General features: G+C 46.2%; 1 protein-coding gene across 1 annotated transcript in view; it reads left to right on the top strand.

The window, feature by feature from the left end:
• The first annotated feature begins 13,655 nt into the window (after positions 1 to 13,655).
• Positions 13,656 to 22,274, top strand: part of PUM3 (pumilio RNA binding family member 3) — a 49,822-nt gene continuing 41,203 nt past the window's right edge. The window contains exons 1-3 of the mRNA XM_032307302.1: positions 13,656 to 13,769; positions 19,050 to 19,141; positions 20,512 to 20,730. Of these exons, the coding sequence (XP_032163193.1) occupies positions 19,057 to 19,141; positions 20,512 to 20,730 (304 nt within the window). The 5' untranslated portion in view covers positions 13,656 to 13,769; positions 19,050 to 19,056. The remainder of the gene's footprint in view (positions 13,770 to 19,049; positions 19,142 to 20,511; positions 20,731 to 22,274) is intronic.

The following is a 22,274-nucleotide window of genomic DNA, read 5'->3' as shown; positions in this document are numbered from 1 at the left end:
CATTAAGTCAAACAGGAGAGTAAGAGCGAGCAAGAGCCCCACGTTTGCTGTGATTTTAAATGTGGCTTTAAGGGGGTGCCTGTCTCTAAGCAAATGAAGTATGAGCAGGAGACATCTGGCCAAGGCGCCTGTGACCATGAACGCTGAACTAGCAACTTGGCGCAGAGGCACTTTGGAAAATTCCCTCCTTGACCGAGGAGGGAGCGCTGAGCCCTGAATTCTCAGGCGCATGAAGCCTTTGCTACAGCGGCAGGATCAGGGGTTCGACAGTCCCTCTTCCTCCCCCTCTTCTTTCTCTGCTTTTCTACTCTGCCTTTCTTCCCAGCCTCCCCGTCTGCTTCACTCCCGCGCTCGGTCTCCGTGTGGGCCTTGCTTTGTTTCCTCTTCCTCCTTGGTCCTCATGCCTCTCGGGCCTGTACCTTTCAAACCCCTTGGGCATATGTACCCCTTCTTGTTCATGAATCGAATCCTGATGGCGGGAAGAGAAGAATTCAAAAGAGGAGGGGGAACCATTTCTGTTCTGACACTGGGGGCGCTGGTGCCGAGGAGCCTATGCAGACGGACGGGGTCTGAGAAAAGTCATGCTGACGGAGCTTACAGCCGTCAGCTTGGCAAACTGTCACCCACTGCCCCCCACCCACCCCCACCGCATGAATCTCAAAACAGGGCTTCCCGGTGCGTAATCCCAACAAAGCAAACAGAAAAAAGAGCAGTAGAGGTTATGTCTCAGTCATTCCTTCGGTTGCACGGTGAATTTGCTGCAAAAAGCAGCATTTTTTTTTTTTAATTTTTAAATCCGATTGATTTGGCTACACTCCCACTCACCAGAGGTATTCAAAGTACCCTTGTTCATGGGTCATGGGGTCCTCTGGGGCTCGTCCTACCTGTAAACTTGAGGAGTGGGACCTTTAATGTTTAGTTCATTACCATCACCAAGGAAATGCCCAGTCCCCAAGCCCCATGACCTTCAGAGCAAGGTCCTTGCGCTCCGCCTCCCTCCGATTCCTTCGCATCCCAGGAGCCCCGTCAGCCCTGACCCCACCTCCAGCCTCTAGCGCCCCCCACTTCCCTGCCTCATTCTACTCTTCTTCCATCTGCAGTGGTTTCCTCCCATTGCCATTCTGTTCTTCCAGAATCCTGGCTCTTTCTTTCTTTTTCTTTTTCTTCTCCCTTTCCCTTTTCTTCTTTTTTCTTTTTCTTCCCTTCTCTTCTCTCTCTGTCTTTTTTTTTTTTAAGTCTTTCTGTCCTGCTAAGGAGCATGGGGGTGAGAAAAAGGGGGAAATGCCTCTCATTCCTTTAGTTATAACCATGAGAATGAGGTGGAATTAATGCCCCAGTAAATTATTCTCCAGTGCTTCTATTATCTGATTTTCAGACTTTGGTGAGTTTTCTCAAAAGCTCCTGCTTGAAATAGTTGAGCCCACTATTCGCTTGTACTTACCTTACTTCTTTTTCTTTTTAATCTCAGCCATTCCTACGTAATGCTCCTTGATGCGCATTATTTCTTCATCATTTTTTCTTTTGTTCCTATGAAAAAGGCAGAGTGGCTGAAATGAACGAGTCTGGAATTGGGTCACATGCCTCCCTGCTCTCCCATGAGTGTGTTTATGAGTGTTAGAATGCCCTTCTCCACGTCCTGTTCTAATACGTGTCATCTGCAGGTATTTTTAAATTACTCTTATGAGGACGTATTTCCCCAGATGTATCACAAGAAGGCATGTGGGGCCAGGCCGACTTTTCTCTGAGTTTAATTCCAAAGTCATTAAGTGTCTTGAGGTGTCACCTTATAAGGCAAGAGTCTGTAAGACCAAGCTTGCAATTCCTCCTTTATAAAAGCTCTTAAAACCTGTTCCTTCTTTTCACTCCCTGCCCTGCTATTGGCATATTGGTCTGGACCCGTGTTACTCTCTGTTCAGGGGACTGACACAGTCCTCGGTCACACCTGCCTGTAGCAGATCTGTGAGCAGATCCCTCACCTGTTCACTGCACACTCTCCATCCCCACCCCCCACCACGGCCCCGTGCTAGCAGATGCATCTTGGAGGGTTTCTCCCAGGGCTGCCAGATGACTGTTATTGTCCCTGTGGCGGGCTGAGTATTGGGGATGTTTAGCCTCTGCCCCCAGGAGCAACCCTCAGCCAATAATGGTGGGAGCTCATGTGCAAACACCCCAGCTCCTACACCCCTTGGTGGGGAGGAGCTACCGAAGTGTGTGTTCTGCATTGTCTACCAGAGTTCCCCAACAAGATGATTCACCAGTCACCCACGGTGGTAAACAGCTTGACAAGGAACCCTTGGTTGGCAGCCTTCTTTCCTTTCTCTCCTAGTCTCTTTCTCTTTTTAATGACTTTATTTATTTATTTGACAGAGAGACGGAGCGTGCACAAGTAGGGGGAGCAGCAGAGGGAGAGGGAGAAGCAGGCTCCCCGCTGAGCAGAGAACCCCATGCGGGGCTTGATCCCAGGACCCTGGGATCATGACCTGAGCCAAAGGCAGATGCTTAACTGACTGAGCCACCCAGGCGCCCCTCTCTCCTAGTCTTTTATGGGTATCTACTGATGTCCCCTCCAAAATCAGTTATTTTCACTTGAATCTTTGTTTTGGGGTTGACTTCAGGAGAAACTCACTCTAAGACACTGTCTGTCATGGTTACCCGGACTAAACTATGTTGGCACACTGTCGTTACATTGAGTTTCTTTAATAAGTTCAAAGAGATTAAAAGAAAAAAAAAAAACTTCACAAACATCACCATCTCCACTCAGAAATTACCGGCCACTTCCCTTGGATTGAGTACAAATGGTCTTTAATCTATGGCCTGGGACTCTGTAACACAGCCTTTTTTTACCTGCTGTGATTCCGTTTCCTATAACCCACTCAGAATGGAGATTCCAACGGTTTGGTCTACGCTTCCATCCCAGGAGACCCAGTGTTCATCCTGACCCCCAGGCGTTTGCTGGTGCTCTTCCCACTGCCTGAACCCTCCCCTCCCCCGGCCACATGCCCTCATTTTAGTGTATCCAGACTACCAACAATTACAACCATCGTCCCCTTTGTGGACCTTTCTGCTAAACACACCAGGACTTTGGCACCTTGTCTCTACTTCTTTCCTCTGATAAATACCCCAGTTTTGTTTATTCCCATCCTGGCCTGCCACCTGCACCGTGAGCCCTGCCTAGGGAAGATAAACCATTTTGCATCTTTCAGACCTAGAATGTGGCCCTATAAACACTAGATGAAAAGGCAAAATTCAGACTCCGGCATTTATTAACTGTGTGACAATGGGATGTGTGTGTGTGTGTGTGTGTGTGTGTGTGTGTGTGTGTGATATGAACCATGTGATATATACATATATATCATATGATACAAATGACATATGTGTCATATGAAATGTATGTATATATATCACCCCTCTGAACTCCTGTTTTTCTGTTCTGTATTTGTGATCTAATGCCTGTCACATATAGTTGTCATGATAATTTGGGTGACCTACTAAATACTAAAAATACTCTATGAACTATCAAGGGGTGTCCAGAAGTTCGTCGGGATTACGTGGTTGGCCAGCAATTCCCCCTGCCACTATTGAAAGCAGGAATGATGCCGCGGCATTAAGACCAGCAGCTCCCTGGAGATGGAGAATGTAACTATCGGGAAAAATCAGAAAAACATATATCCTTACATTGAGTTTTCTAGAGCCCATTCTTGGGCAAGAGAACCGGATGATCATGTCTACTTCACATACTCATTAATTCTGCAAAGTTTATTGATTTGTTATAAGTCGGGTCATTTTTCTCCACTGCTCTTAACGCTAAGATGGTTCCTCTTTTCACTCAAAGTAAAACCCTAAGTCCATACAATGGCCAAAAATCCTTTCACTTCCGGCCAAGCACTCCTACTCACCTTCTGACCTTGACTTCTGCTACGCCTTTCCCTTGGCCCACACCAGCCACACTGGCCTCCTACCTCTTCCTCGAAGACACTGGTCATGTGTGATGATGGCTCCTGCCTTGGGTCCTTTGTTCTAGCTCTTTCCTCTGCCTGGAAGTCTCCCCTCCCAGAAATGTTTGGCAAACTCCCAAGCCTTCCCTCAAATCTCTCTTCCTCAATGAGACCTACTCTGACCACTCTATTTACTACCACAATCTGTCCCCCCAAGATGACCCCCCCCAGTACCCAGCTCTGTTCTTTTCACGGTGGTACTTGTAACATATCCTGCAATGTACCCAGCTCTGGTGTGTTGCTCTTTGATGTCTGTTGGCAGGGAGTCTTAGTTTTGTTGGCTGATACATCCCTAGTGCCTAGAACAGTGCCTAGGATACAGTAGCCACTGCATAAACCTAGTGGCTGAATTTGTTGCCGTTGAGTTTTTACTGTGTGCCAGAGAATACATTGACTCTGGTCCCTACACTCGGGAATTGATAGTTGGAATTGTTGGAGCCACAATACTTATTTAGCAAATACTCTGCCAAGCAAATATGTGCTAGACCATCTTCTAAGCCCTGGGGATGTTACAGGAAACAAGACAATTTCCTGGCTCTCATATGGCACATTCCTCTGAAACGATACAGTGATGTTTGAAAGAACAAATACTAATATATATAAAGTTCTTGGCCCCCGAATTTTAAATTCTTGATTGCTATGTTGCTGTCCCAGTTTTGTAGCAGAGCACGCTGCCTTCAATTTACTAAATCACAACAAAAACGTATCAAGACAAACCCTGGATTGTACAGCTCCCCGAAACCTAACTTCTACTTTCAATGGTGGGAGGTATTTTTGTTCAATGGTTTATATTATTTTTTTGTCCAAGGAGGTTTTTTTGAGGGCTTATTGCTTTGAGTTGCTAAATACTAGATGATTCATTGAAGACTATGTGGCAGAAATTAATCTTGTCAAAAAAAAAAAAAAAAAAAAACACTAAAGGAGCAAAGAATTAGTCTTTTCAGACCCTAGTGATGATTCTGGTTTTTGTCCTCGTCTTGCCACTGAACTAATCACATGACTGAGGCAAGCAGAGAGTGTACCTCTCCCATCTCCTGACAAGAACGAGCCTGCTGAGAGCGGTAGGAGGCTTGGTTGACTGAAAGCCTCCAGCTCTCCAACCCCAGGTCCACCATGGTATACAAACCAAGGCCACCGTCCCCCAGGGCCACTGCCAGCCATACTCAGAGCCTGGCCCCAGGATGCAAGAGCCACAGTCCCGCCCAACTGGGATTCTTCCAATGGTACTTAACTTTGGGGCTGCCCTCCACCTTGGCCGAAACTTTCTCGGCCTTTCTCGGGGTCCCCTCCCATCAGTGCCTCCTTCCCACATGGCAGTTGGTGGTTCTCCCACTTGTCCTGTTCCCACATTCCTTTATAGTCCCTGCATGACTCTCTTGCATGTCTAACTGTGCCATTGCTTTTGCTTCCCAGAAAACACACATGGTACCAGGCCGACTCCAGAAAGCTGGCGATCCGATGGGGTTTGGAGACTGGACTGTTCACCATGGCTGGCAAGGAGGATCACAACCCAAGTGGCCTGTGAGGCACACCTAGTCCTTGGCATGAGATGGTCACTCAGTTGCTTAAAAAAACAAACAGACACTCTCTGATGACCCGGGGGGACATCGGGTGGAGTGGAGCTGCCAATACATTGGTTGAGGCATTTGAAAGTGAAGGGGGTACAATGTATTGAAGGAGAGGGCAGCTGGAGGGTTCCTTGCAGAGGGATAATGAGAAACTGAAAGCAGTTAGGCAGGTAAAGGCTAGTGGGAGAGCCAGAGGCCTCTTTGGTAACTCACAGAGGTGGTCCATGCCTTCTTAAGAGCTAACGTTCTCTTGTGCAGGAAGACGCTGAGGACACGTCTCCCTGCAAGAGCACACCTGCTCCTCTCCCCATTCACTACCCCTTGGATCTGCCTTAGCTGCCCCTTCTGGGAGTTAAATCTCAGGGTAACCGACTGGGGACATGCTGCGCCCGAGGACTGAGAAAAGAGGTGCCCCGGGAGACTTACAAGAATCAGGCAGCACACACTGTGAGGCGCCGAGGAGAAGCCGGGAGTGGATTCTGAGGGTGCGTGACCAAGCGTTGGAAGGTAAAAGTGAACAAGCAGGGAGACACTGACTTGGAGTCACTCGCTCAGGACATGGGATTTAACCCCCTGGCAAGGACCCAGGGAATGGGACGAACACATTGCCGTGTGGCTTCCAAAGCCCAGGGAGCAAAGGTGAAATGCCCGAGTGTGCCGTAGCAGATGGTGAAAGAGGATGGGGAAGAAATAGACGTAGGAGAGGATCAGAAGCAGTTCATGTTCGTTGGAATGAACAGCAATATTCATTTACAGTTCTGTGCCAGGGCCATGTTCGCTCGCCCACCTCCTGTCTGAATATAGTCCGAAGAGATCTGGACCATCTGGAAACCTGCAGAACATCACACTGATCCGTCACGTCAATAAAATAAATCCATGGCTAGTGTGCTAGAGACCTTGGTAAGGAGCGTGTGCTCCAGAAGGTAGAGGACACGCCCTACAAAGATTCAGGGATGAGCTACTTCAGGAAAGCTTTCAGGAATCCTAAAAGCTGGGACTAAAAAGGAGGCACAGGTTTTTAAGGTCAGGGATGTGTCAGGAAGTCCGCTCCACAGTAAGGACACATTACTGTACATTCCTACTACAGAATAGAAAGTACGATGCCTGGGGGGCTTCCTCTGGTTCTGGAAGACACATATTCCACAGGTAGGAACCCTGCTCCAGGGCATACCCCAGAGGACATCCCAGGGTGCCAGCTCTAGGGGGCGCCTGGCTCAGGAAAGAGCTGCTCGGCATGTCCAGGCTGTAGTGAACGTGGGTTTCCCACTTAGACCAGATCATCTGACAGACCCTGTGGTGTGAGGGTGTCAGTGGTGAGAAAAAAATGCAGTGCTGAGTTCATGGTAACCCATTTAGGAAGGTTGCATCACAGGGCCTTGGGGTTGTGGCTCAAGGTCATGCCATTGCACATGCAGACACATCTCAGAAAAAGAGCCCCTGGCATGTTACTGAGCCCAACGGAGATGGGAGACTTGACTCTAGCATAGCAATGAGCCTCCATCCGGATCCGTGCGTTACGAGCCAGTTCTGTCTTTGCTGTCGATTCAAAAAGCCAGATGGGCCCAGAAATGTAAGAGAGAAACGATGGATCGGGAACTGAGGCCAAGTAAGACCAGAGGGCACGAGTGAGTTACGTGAACAGGGCGCACAGCCCTCCATGTCATGATTGTACCAGCGCCCCGCCCAGCTCCCCTCCAGGGTCTGATGTAGGGTGCCGCAAAGACAGCTGACGGAGGAGGAGAAAGCCCAAGCATAGTTTACCGATGAGTTGGCTCCGTTTGTGGATGGAGACTGAAACTGGACAGCAGCATTACAGCCTTATACAGGCTGGAAGCTGGCAGAGAGGGCACATCTTCTTAAAAGGTAGACAGTGCATCCCGTCATCCACTTTTTGGGGTAGAAAACTGGCCCAAGACGGGAACATACTGAGATTCCTAATCACTGGCCGGCGGCCCAACCAGCTGGTCAGAGCCTGGAAGCAAAAGGAAGATGGGAAATAAGAAGGTCCAGGGTAAAAGCATGTGGATGGACGGGTGGGTGGGAATGGACACAGAATACATACATTTCCCACATCAATACCACCAAAAACATCCACCCTGAACACCGAACAACTAGGTGGACAGAATGACTCAGCCGCTGACATGAGTTTTCAGCATGGAGCGCCCTGGAACCAGCATGATGGGTGCATGCGTTGAGCGGCCATGATGTCAGAGATGGAGGCCACGCACGGCCCCAACAGTATCATTTCTACTCACTGATGCCAGCCCAGCTACGGCTTCCTCTGAATGTAGAACCGGCCAGCAGCAGACCAATGCTGAGCCCCTGATGTGACTTTATTTCCCAAGGAGACCAACAAGCCCACTGGTGGTGAATTGGTGACACTGGGTTCCTTTCCTTCCTAAATGGCCAACAGATTCACTTCATAGGAACAGAGTCCTAGTCCAAGTATGGGCTGGCCTTTCCTGCCCACAGAGTTTCTGCCAGCATCGCTCTCTAAAAGCTTACAAAGTTCCTGGTCCATAGGTACAGAACCCTACGTAACACAGCACGTGAACAGGGGATGCACTTCAAGTCAAAGAAGACTTGTGATCCACAAGTCGTATTACACACTGTACAAGCCAGAGGCAGTCAGCCTGATAGGGTACTGCAATGGCCTACTGAAGGCACAGCTGAGACACCACCAGCACAGAGGCCATAATCCACAAACATGGGGGCTCCCCTCCAGAACGCAGAACCCCTGCAAATCCAAGATCTCTCCATGGTGCTGTGAGAAGGACATGGGTCTGGGAACTAAGGGGTAGAAGGAAGCACGATCCTGCTTACCGTTGTTTTCAGTGAAACTCTGTGGGCAGGGGGGATTGTGTTTCCTGCCCCCAAGAGTTTGGACCCTGTGGGATTAGAGGCCCTTGTTCCCAGAGGGAGTGCATTCTTGCCAGGAGACAGAGCCAGAGTTCCACTGAACTGTGGATGCCATCTGGACCCACTGGACTCCTTGTGTCCAGGACCAGTCGTGAGAAGAGGAGTCCGTGTCCTGGCTGGGACTACTGATTCGGATCACTAGGTGGAGGGAAGGCTGGACGGACCAGTAGAGCCCACGTGACCCACTTAGTGCCTCTCAGCACTCCTCGGCTCCCACTAGAACCGTAGATGGACCTGTGTAGCAACCCTCACCTTAGAAAGAAATCCCTGGGTTTCTGATCCCCTGAGTAAGGGCTGAGGCACGAGCAGGTAACCCACCAAGACCTGGCAAGTTAGTAGCTGAGGGCGAAGTAAAAACAGGATGGACGGTGCGGAGGAGATGATGAGTCTCTCTTGTAGCCCCAAGGAGACTCCACTTCACCGGTCATCTGTCTCTCGCAGCTTTCCTCCCCTCGGAGAACAGAGCCATGGGAGTGATAAAGGAGCTGCTCCCCCTAACACGGACGGAGAAGCATGTGTGTGTGCATGTGTGCAAGGCGTGGACCCTGGCAGCCATGGGAGTGAGCTGCTCTGACCTCCCTTCAGGAGAGAACACGCTTCGAGAGGTAGGGTGAGCTGACAGCCCCCAGAGGCCACAACCTCAGGCTCTCCCACAGCATCCACACTGGGACCATGCTCTCCCTGGTTGCCCAAACAAGGATGCGCACAGAGGGGTACTGGAGCTATACATTTCAGTTTCCTTTACTGGACAAGCTTTGCTCTGCAGCCCTGTGAGGGCTCAGACCCTCAGAGCTCTACAACAGTCTGAACATCATCTCTCCACATCCCTGGCCTCGCCATCTCTCCCTATTCGGGTGTCGGATCAGCACTGTGGTCTGATGTTCTTCCCACTTGCTGCTTTCCCCTGTCTTCTCATCCCTTGCAGGCTTTTCCACCAAAAATTTCTTGGCCTCCTAATTCTGTCTTGGCATCGGCTTCCTGGAGAGTTCACACTGACACAATGGGTGTCGTCCAGTCGGTTAATTTTTTTCTATATCTCAGAAAGGAGGAGGAAATTTGGGTAGGTAGAATTAGGTCATCACTGTGATTCCTGATGTAAACTTTCTATAGTTGTAAAAACTTAAATGGAGGGAACAATTTGGAAATGTATAATTATCAATATGCTTGGTTTTAAGACTTTATTGCTCAAAAAGCAAGGAAATCAGAGGCTAAAACAAGTCACTACTGTCCGAAGGAAATACCTCTTATCAAGCCTTTAAACAAAATTTAAACAAAAACTCAAAAACATGTTAATTGTTCTTACTCAACCCAAACCCAAAACTGGTACATGTTGTTTGCGGAGTTTTGTCTTATAAAACCATAGTGCATTGTAAGTGCTCCCTATATAAATGATCATTTGTGGGCTTTATGTGACATTAATTAACCTTGGTTTTTTACTTCCCCATCACATGCAGACATGATCTTTCATTAAAAGTGGTGCTTTATACTACAACCAGATAAACATTCATTTCGGTCATTTTTTTTTTTCCTTCTACCCCTAAGCATGATCAAAGAAAGTAAATTAGGGCTAAGATCGATTTTGTGTTTATGAGATAGCAACCAGGACATTATGAATGCACAATTAATGTTTAGACTATATCAGTACACTTTGTAGCAAATTTATGGTATTGAAAAACATAATCTACCCTACTCAGAAGCCGTTCTTTTTTACTAAAAGAAAATGTGTTGGCAACTGCTCCGTTTCCATGGATTTGTGATTCTAATAGGCCCTGAAAATAAAAGTCAATCTTTGCCAAAATCTCACTTATGCTTTATATCAATAACATGCCCTTTATCCCTGCTTACACATTTGGGAAACAGAGAAACAACACCAATTAGTTAAAAATCCATTAATTAGAACTCTAAAAAACTGATTTGAGGAAAGGGGAGATGTGTGGGAGCTAACACCTAACACTTTATTTTTATGAAAAAGAGAAAAACTGCACAAACTCAGGAGGAGTTGAAAAAAAAAAAGCAAACATTTTCCAGAATACATTTGAAAGTATCTATTTCAAATTTAAACCATTTTTCAATATAACATAATATTAAATAACTAATGGACACATCAAGCAGCAAGAAAGATACAGTTATGTCCAAGACATTCTACCTAAAGAAACAAGTGTATTATACGTTTGATTCTTTAATTCCGGTGGCAGAAAAGGAGGGACAAGAGGGTTACAGGGCTTAATCCTCAGTTAACTAGAAAATCAAATAAACAACTAGAAATCTATTTTTGAAACAAGTGGCTCTTAATTTTAGCCACATGGTAGTTTGGGGGAACTCTCCAAATCCAGAAAGCCCAGGTCCCACTTCAGATTAATTAAATCAGCATTACGGTTTGGTTTGGTTTTGCTTTGTTTTGTTTACAGGCGATTCTGATGTGTGGCCAAGACTGGGATCTGCAACCTTGAATACTACAATTATTTTAAGTTTTAGCTTACCACAGTTATTTTAAGTTTTAAACCAGATTAGTTTAAATTGCAGATTAAATCCCTACTGTGGGATGGAAGCATATTTGCCAAGGGGCTTTCATTTTCCTGGAGTACTGGAAAAATAATTAAATCCAAATACTATGATTAACATTGTGTGTGATGGGCTTCTGATCCTGAGGGTGGCCATGTAACTCAATTCCAGGCACTGAAATAGAAGGTAGATCCTGCTGGATCCTTTCTAGGATCAAAGGACCAAGCCCTGTTGGGTGGAAAAAGTGAAAAGTGAATTTCATCCCTTTCCCCATTCTCCTAGTCCTAAACTCTGATATGAATCCTGAACCTGAGTCCATCTGACCTCATAAAGCAACAGTGAAATAAGTCAGAGAAAAACTATTACTGTATGCTTTCACTTATACGTGGAATCTAAAAAATTGAAATTCAGAAAGAACAGATTGGCGGTTGCCAGAGTGAGGGGGCAAGGGAGGCTAGGTGAGGGTGATCAACAGGTACAGAGGGGGAAACAGAAAATAAATAAAAGCAACAAGTGTGAACACTGAAAGTCAACACACTGAGGCTTGTGGAGCCCAGAAACTGTAAAGGAGCTTCGGTCTTTGACGACATCATTGTGTCACTGAACTAGGAAACTAACTACCTTTAGAATTTTTGTTGTGTGAAGAATTAGTACTTAAGCCTCTCATAGCTTGAATTTCCATTACTTGCAGCCAAAAGCATTTCCAACGGATACAGCTCGGTTCTCTGTGTCTTTCTCCTTTCTAAAGCTATGCATCACTCAACATTTATTCCTGGTTAAGAACTCTACAGTTACTATCTTTGAGTCATGCAGCAACCCCAAAAGGTAAGTGCTACTATTCCCATTTTATCTATGCAGAAACTGGGGTTTGTACAAATTAACTATCTTGTCCATGGTCCTACAGACCTGGCATTCTAAGCCAGATTCATTTGATTCCAATGCCAATCGTCTTAATTACAGTGCTCTAAAACCTCTTAGCCCTGTAGAAGTCTAGCTGCTCTGGTTAAGTTCTATGCTGTATCATTCAAGGAGAGCAGTTTATGCTTCCAGGAATACACATACTCCTAATGCTCCACATTGAGACCATTAGGTATTTGAAGAATTAATGGGCTTAAATTGGCTAACTGCAAATTAACAAGATAAGCTTTCTTTGTTACTATTCTGCAAAACCAGGAGACACTTTCAACTCATTCCAAACACAAACACTCAAGTCAATTCATTTCTTGGCAGCACAAAGGACCTGATAAATTGCATTATTAATAATCATCTAGGGCTTAGGTATGTGATTTTTTTCCTCTCCCTTGTGAACAGACAAATGTACAGTAGGGTTTACATGGATGTGTCTGAGAAGATATGGGGTACTGGCCTTAAAAAGGAAAATGTATAGTTTTCCTGCTGAGCTGGGAGTCAGCTTGTCCCTCTCCCTCTGCCCTTCCCCCTGCTGTGCTCTCCGTCTCTCAAATAAAAGCTTGGAAGGAAGGAAATAAATAAATGTACCCGTTCCAGGTATGGTGTGGTACGCTGTATCTCTGCTCTCGAGCATTTACTAGGGAACTGATGGGTTAGGGAAAGCACTCCGGAGGCGGCCATGTTGCCTTTGGAGTCAGGCTCATCCCAGCAACTCTGCTGTGTTTCCCCTTGTTTCCCTATAACGAAGGGGGAAGACCTACTTAAGTGAGCTGAAATGCAAACATACTTACAATGCTTAAGGCAAACAGTAAGTACTTAGTAAACTTCTATGTGCTGAGCGGAGGGACGGGTGCCTGAGAGGTAACGACGACCCCCCTCAGTCTAGTGCATTACCAGGGCAAAGCCTGAAGGAACAAGAAACGGTGCGGTCTGCAAGGCAGTAAAATCCGATGCTTGACACACCTGAGATCATGTCCCCAACTCCTCAACTTTTCAGGTGGCCAAAAGACATGTTAGTGTCCCAACCCCCAGAACCCGTGAAAGTGACTTGATTTGGGAAGAGATCTGTGCACATGTCCTTAAGTCAGGGCCTTCAGATGAGATCATCCTGTATCGTCCCCGTGGGCCTTAAGTCCGGTGGCAAGGACCACCACCAGATTGTTCGCTTCTCCACCTTCGAGTGGGGATAATGCCCTAACGGCGGTCTCAGTTCCTGGGGTGGGCCATGGGGTCACGGCAGGCTGGGGAAGCGAGCAGCCCTCGGACGTGACAGTCACTGAGCGCTGCCCTTCCCATGCGCCGCGCTGAGCCCTTCGTGAATGACTTAGCGGTCTCCGTTTTACGGATCTGGTAACCAAGGCTCGGCGCAATGCAGTAATTTGCCCAAAACCACACAGCGAGCAAGCGGGCTGGGGGGGACGAGTTCCGAGATTTTATCCTCCACGCTAGACCGCCAGAGAGGATACAAATGAAAGCCCTCTAGCAACGTCCATTGTTTCGGCTTTAGCTCAGGCGCCACACGACCCTACTTCAAGAACCCACCACTGGGCGAGATAGTGCCTTCCTTCCCCCGGCCGGGAACGACAGGGTTAACGACGTCACTTTCAGGGGCCTGTGATCCGCGGTTGCCCGACGGGTCCTTTCAAGGGCCAAAATGCACGTGTGGCGCCCATAGATGAGGTCATGGAAGCGGACCAATAGAAATGCCCAATTTCCGTTTTCCTGGCGAGTTCCTATCCTTTAACCCCAGCTCCGCTGCGGAAGAAGGAAAAGGCGGGCCCGGGGGGCGGAGCACGTCGAGGAAGCGGAAGCGGCGCCGCGGAGCGAGTCCCCGCGCCGGCCTCGGCCCCACGCCGGCCTGGGCCCCACGTGCGCGGTGAGTGCGGCGGGACCGGCGGCCGCTCCTGGTGCCCGGTGCTGCAGGGGGACGGTCTCTCCGAGCGGCCAGAGCGGGTACAGGAGCTCGCGCCTGTCCCCTGCTGGTCGGTCTTCCGTGGCCTTTCCCGTTCCGGGAGTGTGGGGGTTGACGGGAGCTCGGCGGCTGTCCTTCCTACGGCTTCGACCTCGCAGGGCTGGGTTCGGCTGGACTCCCTTCGCTTCGTGAAGTCCGGCGGGAGCTGCCTGCGGCCCGCCTCTCTGTCGTGCGCTTGGCACACCTGCCCTCCGTCCTGCGCGTGCTGCGTGTCGACTTTACAACCTGAGGGAATGTTCAGCGGCAAGTTCTCCGCGCTGGGAAGGAAACGAACTGGGGCCCGGGGCGAGGGTAGGGGAATCTGAAGCGGTCTTTAAGCTGAGACCTAAAGCAGGACGAGAGGCAACTCTGAAATCTGGAAGCCCGGGGAAGGCTACGTTAAGCAGAGGCAGTGCCTGGGGCTAAGCTCCTGCGGCGGGAGCTGTGGAAAGGGGACCGGTGGGAGGTAGGGGTGCTGATGGAGTTGGAGGGGTGGGGCGGTTCTCTGGGCACCGCGACGACTGGTTGAGGTTTAATTTCCATCCAGTGCGGAAACAGGCCCGTTTCTGTCCTCATCTGTGGGGAGCATTGGAGGCTTCTCAGGAAGGAAGGAACATGAGAGACGCAGGTTCTGTTTTGGAATTGTGTAGAATTCTGATTATTACTGAGTATATAGGGAAAGTTTTGATGGTTTGGATTAGGGTGGTGGTAGTGCAGGTGCAAGTTGGAGAGTTAGCGGTATTTTTAAAGGGATTCGAAAGAACTTACGGAAGGCTTGACCAGAGCCGACAAGGGAGAGAAAAATGTGAAGGGTAGATCTCGGGTTTCTCCCTGAGCAGTGGAGTGGATGGTGTGCCATCGGCTGAGAAGGGGGAGCGTAAGATGGGGTCTGGCAGATGAGGATGTAGTTGTTTGACGGTGTTTTGCAGTGGAGATACAGTTAACAGTTTCATTCTGGACTTATTAAGGGCTAAGTGCTCCTAAGAGAGGCAGACAGACGTGTCAGATAGGCGGTTAGAAATGCAGGAGAAGTTCCTGGTGGGAAACAGTTTGGGAGTCCTCAGCATAGAAAGCCGCGGGATTGGACGAGATCACTTAGGGAGACATGTGGAGAGAGAGGGGAAGACTTGAGAAATGCCAGTGTTCAGAGGTTAGATATCGACAGTGTCCCTCTTTCAGAATACAGTGCTGATCCTGCTGAGGGGGTTGAGGGGGTGGGATCAGTCACCGGTCCTTCCATGTCCAGGAGGTCTCTGCTGTTTCCTCTCAGAAGGCAAAATTAGGCTGTACGGTTTTGAACACTTTATGTATAATTCAGCGATAACACTGAAGTGTGCTGTATTTTTATTTTGTTTGCTTGTATTCCACCACTTTGAATTTCTTTTTCATGTTTTTTTTTTCAGCCTAGTAGCTTTTCAGCACATAGTGTGTTTGTAGGCATGGTATGAAGGTCTGTGGTGTGAAGTTCTAAGAAGTTCATCCAAGTGTTCCAAAAAGGATTAAGAAGGACAATCATTTGGGAAAGGAGGCATATGGAGGAGAAATTTTAAGAAATTGTCATTTAAGCTAGATTCGAAGAAGGGGTAGGGTTAATATTAATAGAATGGCTTTTAAGTTTGGATCCTGAAAGAGAACTGAGGAAGTTTGGCACTAAACTTGATTGGCTTTGAATGCCAGTGTGAGTTTGAAGTGTTTCCTGGAGTCAGTGGGAAACTTTTGAAGGTGCTGGAGCAGGAAGGTGACTTGAAATTGGTGACTTTGTGGAAGATTGATCAGGCAGCTGCGTGTGGTCACAGCAGAGGAGATCCACAGCAAAAAACAATCTGAGTACGAGATGCAGTGAGAAACAATCTGAGTACGAGATACAGTGAGAAACAATCTGAGTACGAGATACAGTGAGAAACAATCTGAGTACGAGATGCAGCCTGAATCAGGAATAGAGAGAAAGAAAATAGAAAGCGAGAAGGAAAAAAGAGGAGACAGTTGTGAGAGCCACGGGAATGTGATGGTCGGATATGATGGTACAGAGTCCCCAAGCAGATACCCTTTGTTAAGTGAAAGAAGCAAGACGCAACAGGCCATACGCAGTTTGGTTTCATTTATATGACAGATTTGAAAAGAGGCAAAACTAGAGGGGTGGAAAACAGATCAGTGACTTCGTAGGAGAGCCAGGACAGGGTGATTGCAAAAGGCCTCCACTGGGGACTTTTTGGAGTTAGGAAACTGTTCTCCAAGGTACTGTGGTGGAGGAGATGTGACTGCATGTCTCGGGTTCAACACTGTACACCGGAGAGTGCACCTGACTGCGGATGAGAAGAAAGTCAGCCAGCACGTCTGGACGGAATGCGGGCTGCAAAAAGTACATCTAACTGGTACAGACATATAAAATAGCTTCACTCAGCAGCGTGGTAGGGGGAATTGACCTAAGTAATTTTGAAAAACAGTATTTTGAATTAATATTGTGAGGGAAAGGAAAAAAAGCTGTAACTAAACTCCGGTTGGTAAGTTTGTTTCCCATAGCCCTACAGTTGCGCCTTCTGAATCTGCTGCACAAATCAAGGGTGATCCTGGGAGGCAAGTTTCTCAGTGTCAAGACAAGTTACAAGTAAAGCAAGAGGGGGAGACTAGAGTGAATTAGAGTTGGATACATTAGGAGAAGCTTATTTCATAAAGAAATAGAGTCCTGTGTCCACATTGGTTAGGGTACAGATGCGTATTACCAGCTATTTCTGGTGGAAATAGCTAGAAGCAGTGACAGCAAGCACACCTAGCACTGAGATCATACCGTGCTCAGTAAAGGGAACCGGGTTCCTTGGAGAAATGGCTGATTTCAGGGCTAGTCGGGGAAAATAGAAGATGAACTTAGAACTAGTGCTAGGAAGTAAGGACATGACATGGGTCATGTCACCAAGACACAGAGCGACCTGGGAGACTTCCCACCGGCCAAAGCTGGAACAGTTTGAGCAGCAAAGTCACTATAGGATTAGGTTTTGCACCAAGTAGCAAAGTATGTGTGAGAACATACTGATGTAAATAACTGATTGAATAAATAAATGGAGAAGCAACAAACTTTCCCTACAGAAAAATTAAAAATACTAGAGGTAGACATAATGAGAGAAGGGGAAAATCACCATGAAAAACCACAGTAATTGCTGCAGGCAGGATCCACTGGAGAACACTAAAATCAGAGGGTGACAATTAGGATATTTGCATAATCTCAAAATGTCACCCCAAATATTTATCAGTTGCTCCGGTGATTTTAACATACAGATTTTTAGTGAAATTCTTTAGGACTCCCCCCGCGCCCCCCCATCCCCCAGAAGTGGAGGTTAATTCCCCTCTCCTGGTAATGGGCTGAACTTGGTGACTTGCTTCTAATAAGTATGGAAAGGGAGAGATGGTAACTTCACAGTAGAAAAATCTGGCAAACACTGCCTTATCCAAGGGATCAGAGTTAGTATCACCAGTGCGGGCACTGTGTGTCTGCGATGCTCTTCAGAAATGCCCATCACACCAGTCTGATGGTGAGTAACTCTCAGGCAAACCCCAAATGGTTTTTCTGCCAGTTGCATGACCAGTACTATTCAGAAGTGTCTCGGTTGTGAGAAAGAAGACCAAGAAACTGTCCCTTGATGACTAAACATAGTATATCCTGGAACAGAAAAGGACTGGCAAAATCCAGAGTTAATGGTACCAAAGTATTGTGCTAATGTCGTCTCTTGGGGTGGGATGTTAACTTTAGAGGAAGCCGAGAAGGGAGCTGGAGCTTTCCTTCTGTTTCTCTCTCCAAACTCCTCTGTAAAACCAAAATTATTTAAAAATAAACAGTTAAAAAACAAATGTACAGAGAAAATCTGTAAATGATTGCGTTTTTAGATGAAGACAAGCACAGAAGAACTAAGAAACTCAGGTGTAGTTATGATAAAGCAGCCAAGTGATAAAATGACCCTACGGTTACCAATGACTGAAGGAAAAGGAGTGATTCCGGGGCCATCCGTGGTGAAGAATTATAACGGTGAAGCCTACACTAAGCTGCACTTTCCAGAGAGTTCTTTGGAATCTTACTGGTCCCTTGAGATGTTTCAAGGAAAAGTGAGTCAGCTGGGGTTGGAAAATCTTGCGTACTTCAGCCTGTGCTTAGTTTTCCAGGTATTTGAGAACCAAATGAAAAGAATCTGAAAAACCTTTCTTTAAAAAACCTAGTTAATTATTTTCATTAAATTCACTATTTCTCAAATCTATGCTGTCTTTGAACCCTTCTTTTTTCCTTATACCCACTAATAATCTTGCCAAAATTAGTTGTTCTTGGAAAATTTCGAAGTCTTGGAAAATCTTGGAAAATTCTTGTTTTAGAAATACACAGTATTATCTAGAATTTCTCAGGTCTCCTTTAGGGGGTCAGCATTAGAACTTTAGAAATCAATTGAATGTTCAACTTTGGAAGGTAGAGAAATAGCCAGATGGTCTTTGCTCTTGATGTAGTCTCTGCTTTCAGGAGCCTTGGTTAATTAAGGGGTTTTCTGTTGTGTGCCCTGTGCACGGTGAGGTCTCAGTACCCAGAAGTGACTTGTTAGGTTTCCTCTAAATGAAATACGAAATATCCCAACATAATCTTACTTTGGAAGCCACTCAAAATTACTGGTCACCTCTAAAAAAAAATAGCCAATTGAACATTAGAAGCCAATTGAACATTGAATATTAGTAGAAGTTTTTGTTTTAGCTATACTGGGTTACATAGGGGACTTGTCGGCAGTCTTTGATTTTCTTTCATTAACATGAATATTGGTAAGTGCAGCCTATTTTTTGTTCTGGACTTTTTAGGATGGAAACCAAGAAATCAAATGGTGATGTCGTTGCTGTCTCATCACAAAGCTGTCCTAGATTATGGGAAACACAACACTGAATCATAGTTAACCTAAATAATGGTCTGTTTTTACCCAGAGCTGTTGTTGAATTGTTGTCCCCAAATACATCACACACTAGCCAAGGCGTGTGTGTTCTTAGATTTTGTGTTGCTGTCTTTTTTCATTTTTAAAATCTTCAAAGCATGGATTGTGTAGTTCCTAGACTCACGGGCCCATGGTGGACGCGGGTGGTTTGTCCTGCATCTACGAAGGCCCTGGACTAAGTGTGACCCTGGTCGATGCCACTTCCTGGCTGAGAACAACCCAGTGATCCTTTTGGGGTTTTGTTTTTGTCTTCCAGAACTGCTATGATGGAAGTTAAAGGGAAAAAAAAATTCACAGGAAAAGGTGCAAAGACATCACAAGAAAAAAACAGAGTTCACAAAAAGAATGGTAAGAGAGCCATTAGCAAACCACGCTTCCTATAGGACATGGCCCTATAGTTGGAGGGAGTGAGTGGCGGGATGAGGAGGCCTAGAGCAGATGCCAGTCTGTTTTCCTGGGTTGGGATTTGGAAAAAGCAGGAGTTAACTGTGTCCCCATAAAACTAAGTTTGCATGTTCCCCATAAAACTAAGACATTTTAGAAATTGCCGGGATAATCAGAGGATGTTATACTCCGGGGAGATCTCTCATCTTAGCTGGGAATGCTGCTGCCACATTTTCTTTATTAATTTGCTGTGTTCGATAAATTGTGCCTGATTAATGCAGACTACTGGTAAACCAGCTTTCATCGTCAGTGGTTCTAACTGTGCAGTCTGTATTATTCCATCAGGTGTCACTATTGCAGAGCGGAAAAGTCAGGGACTCGTCAGTGGCCTAAATGATTCCTAAGGCATCTTCGGTTTTTTTCTTCAGACAATCGTAGAGCTTAGCTATTACAGTTTTCTCCTCATTTGTTAGCTACTTGATTTGCAAGCTTGAATTAGCTAGTGATTTTTATCAAATAACTGTAATATAGGCTTTGAGGAAATTTTTCCAAAACTATCAATTCTGAGAAAAACTAAGGTCTCTAATTTGAAATGGTATTTAATAAAATAATAACATCCTTAACATTTTTAAAAGAAATTAACATCTTTAATTTTAATTTGATATGTGATTTAAAGTGGCATTTCTAAGTTTTAGGCGTTCATTTTAATTTTAGATCCGTTGTTACTGAATAATCGAAACTTATGCATGAAGACTTGAACAAGAAGTCATTAAAGTAGAATACAAGATATATAAATAATAATTTATCTTATTAAGTGATGTTAACATGCTTAAAACAGAAAAACATCTGATTGACGATAACAGTTAACCAAAGCATTATGGGTAGTTTTTATTATGCATTTCTCTAGTTTGTTGATTTTCTATAGTGAATCTGTATTATGATTTTATAAATCAGAAATTTATTTGAGAGAGAGAGAGCACCCACATGCAGGTGGTAGGGGAGGGACGAGGGGTTGCAGAGGAAGAGAGAGAATCTTAAGCAGGCTCCACGGCCAGCACGGAGCTGGACCCGGGGCTCAGTCTCATGACCTGAGAGTGTGACCCGAGCCAGAATCAAGAGTCAGACACTCACTCAACTGACTGAGTCACTGAGGCGTCCCTAAACCAGGAATTTTAAATTTTGTTTTTACTTTTTAAAATTCAGTTCTCCGTATTCGAGAGTAGGACACAGTAGGTTTCCCTAAGGAGTGTGTAATTTTATGTAACAAGTACAGCCCAGTGAATGAAAGAGATCTCAGCGCAGGATCACTGAACGGCGTTGATTATTATCCCTAGATTCTGGCTTGTCAAAGACGTTTCCAAGGAAAGCTGGCAAGGAAGGTGGACCTAAAATCACATCTAAGAACTTCGAGAAATGTGCCGTAAAACCTGGGAAAAAAGGTGTCAAGCAGTTCAGAAATAAGCAGCAAGGGGATAAAACACGAAAGAGCAAATTCCAGCAGGCAAATAAATTCAACAGAAAGAGAAAATTCCAGACGGACGGTAAAAGTGATGGTAAGCACTGATTCCTTCAACATAATCTTTGTGGAAGCCTTGTTGGCCCCCGAACTGTGGGGTGGTGGTGGGGTGCTCTAGAGGTCTGGTAGAGACGCCCCATTCTTGTTCCTCGACAGGCAGCATTTGGGGTGGTGAGAATAAGTAAGCCCCAGAAAGCACCTTCCCCGGTCAGAATTGTCTTCTGGTGCCTGGAGTACCTTCCTTCCCAGACCCCTGCTGGACTCTCCACGCTGTGGAGTTCAGCTGAGCTGGAGCGACTTTGTGCAGCAGAACATCTGCGAAACATCCCTTTCTGGAGGCCGAGTTTTATTGGTTGATTGAATGATTCAACGAACAAATATTTGAGTTTTCTGTGCATTTTGCCAGGAGATGGGAAAGAAGAATTGTCACAGCCCATAGGGGTGTAGGTGCCATGTCAGCTGGAGCTCTTGGCATGGCATTTTATTTTATTTTATTTTTAAGATTTTATTTATTTGACAGAGAGCACAAGTAGGCAGAGAGGCAGGCAGAGAGAGAGAGAGAGAGAGAGGAGGAAGCAGGCTCCCTGCTGAGCAGAGAGCCCGATGAGGGGCTCGATCCCAGGACCCTGAGATCATGACCTGAGCAGAAGGCAGAGGCTTTAACCCACTGAGCCACCCAGGCACCCCACTGGCACGGCATTTTAAACACACACACACACACACACACACACACACACATTCTCACGTGAAGACCTGTCATGAGGTAGCCCTGGTTCCTTTTCTGTGGGAGCGATGTTCCTGATGTGTCAGGATGGATCTCTGCTTTTATTTTCTCATATATTTGCAAGTCGGCACTGAGGGGGATTGGATACTGGAGGTCCCTGAAGCTTTCATGTGTACCGCAGCCCGCCGTGGCAGATGTCAGGGCGCCCAGAAGCTGGTGGAATTAAGTGAGCTCGGTCAGGGTCAGCCCTTCTGTTCTGTGTGGTACACGATGCCCTGATACGAACAGGAAATACGCCCTCTGTTCGGGCAGTCTCTGGTTACCACCGGGGAACAGATAAGTAAGGGGAATAATGAAGAACGTTGTAGTAAAGCGTATAGCCATTAGCCATTAGAAATTATGTTCTTGAGAAATAATTTAGTTTTGTGGAGGAACGCTTACAGTAGAATAATGTTTCAGTGAAGCAGTGAGATTCTGAATTTTTAAAGATTAATATAAAACATACATAGGGAAGTGACAGGAAGAAAATAAAATGTTACTACTTCTGCGTCGGTTTTGAGATGATAGGGGAATTTTGTTTTTTGCATTTTCTAGGTTGGTTTATAATGCATGTGTTTTCTGATCTGAGGAGGGAGACGTTTAGAAGGTGGTAATTCCCCAAAGGGTTTCTCAGAGGACACTCAGATAAATAATACCCATTTTATTAAGTTGTTCTTTGTTTGGCCTTAGTGGGTTTTTTGATTCATTTGGTAAGATACTTAGCTTTTGAAGACCAGAAAGCTCTAATGGAAAGACACTGGACTTCCAGAGCATTACTCTATAGAAAACTGAGACATTTGGACTGGGTACCATCATGA

This window comes from Mustela erminea, chromosome 12, assembly GCF_009829155.1.
Source record: "Mustela erminea isolate mMusErm1 chromosome 12, mMusErm1.Pri, whole genome shotgun sequence".
Lineage (NCBI taxonomy): Eukaryota > Metazoa > Chordata > Mammalia > Carnivora > Mustelidae > Mustela > Mustela erminea.
This window is presented reverse-complemented; position numbering and strand designations above follow the sequence as displayed.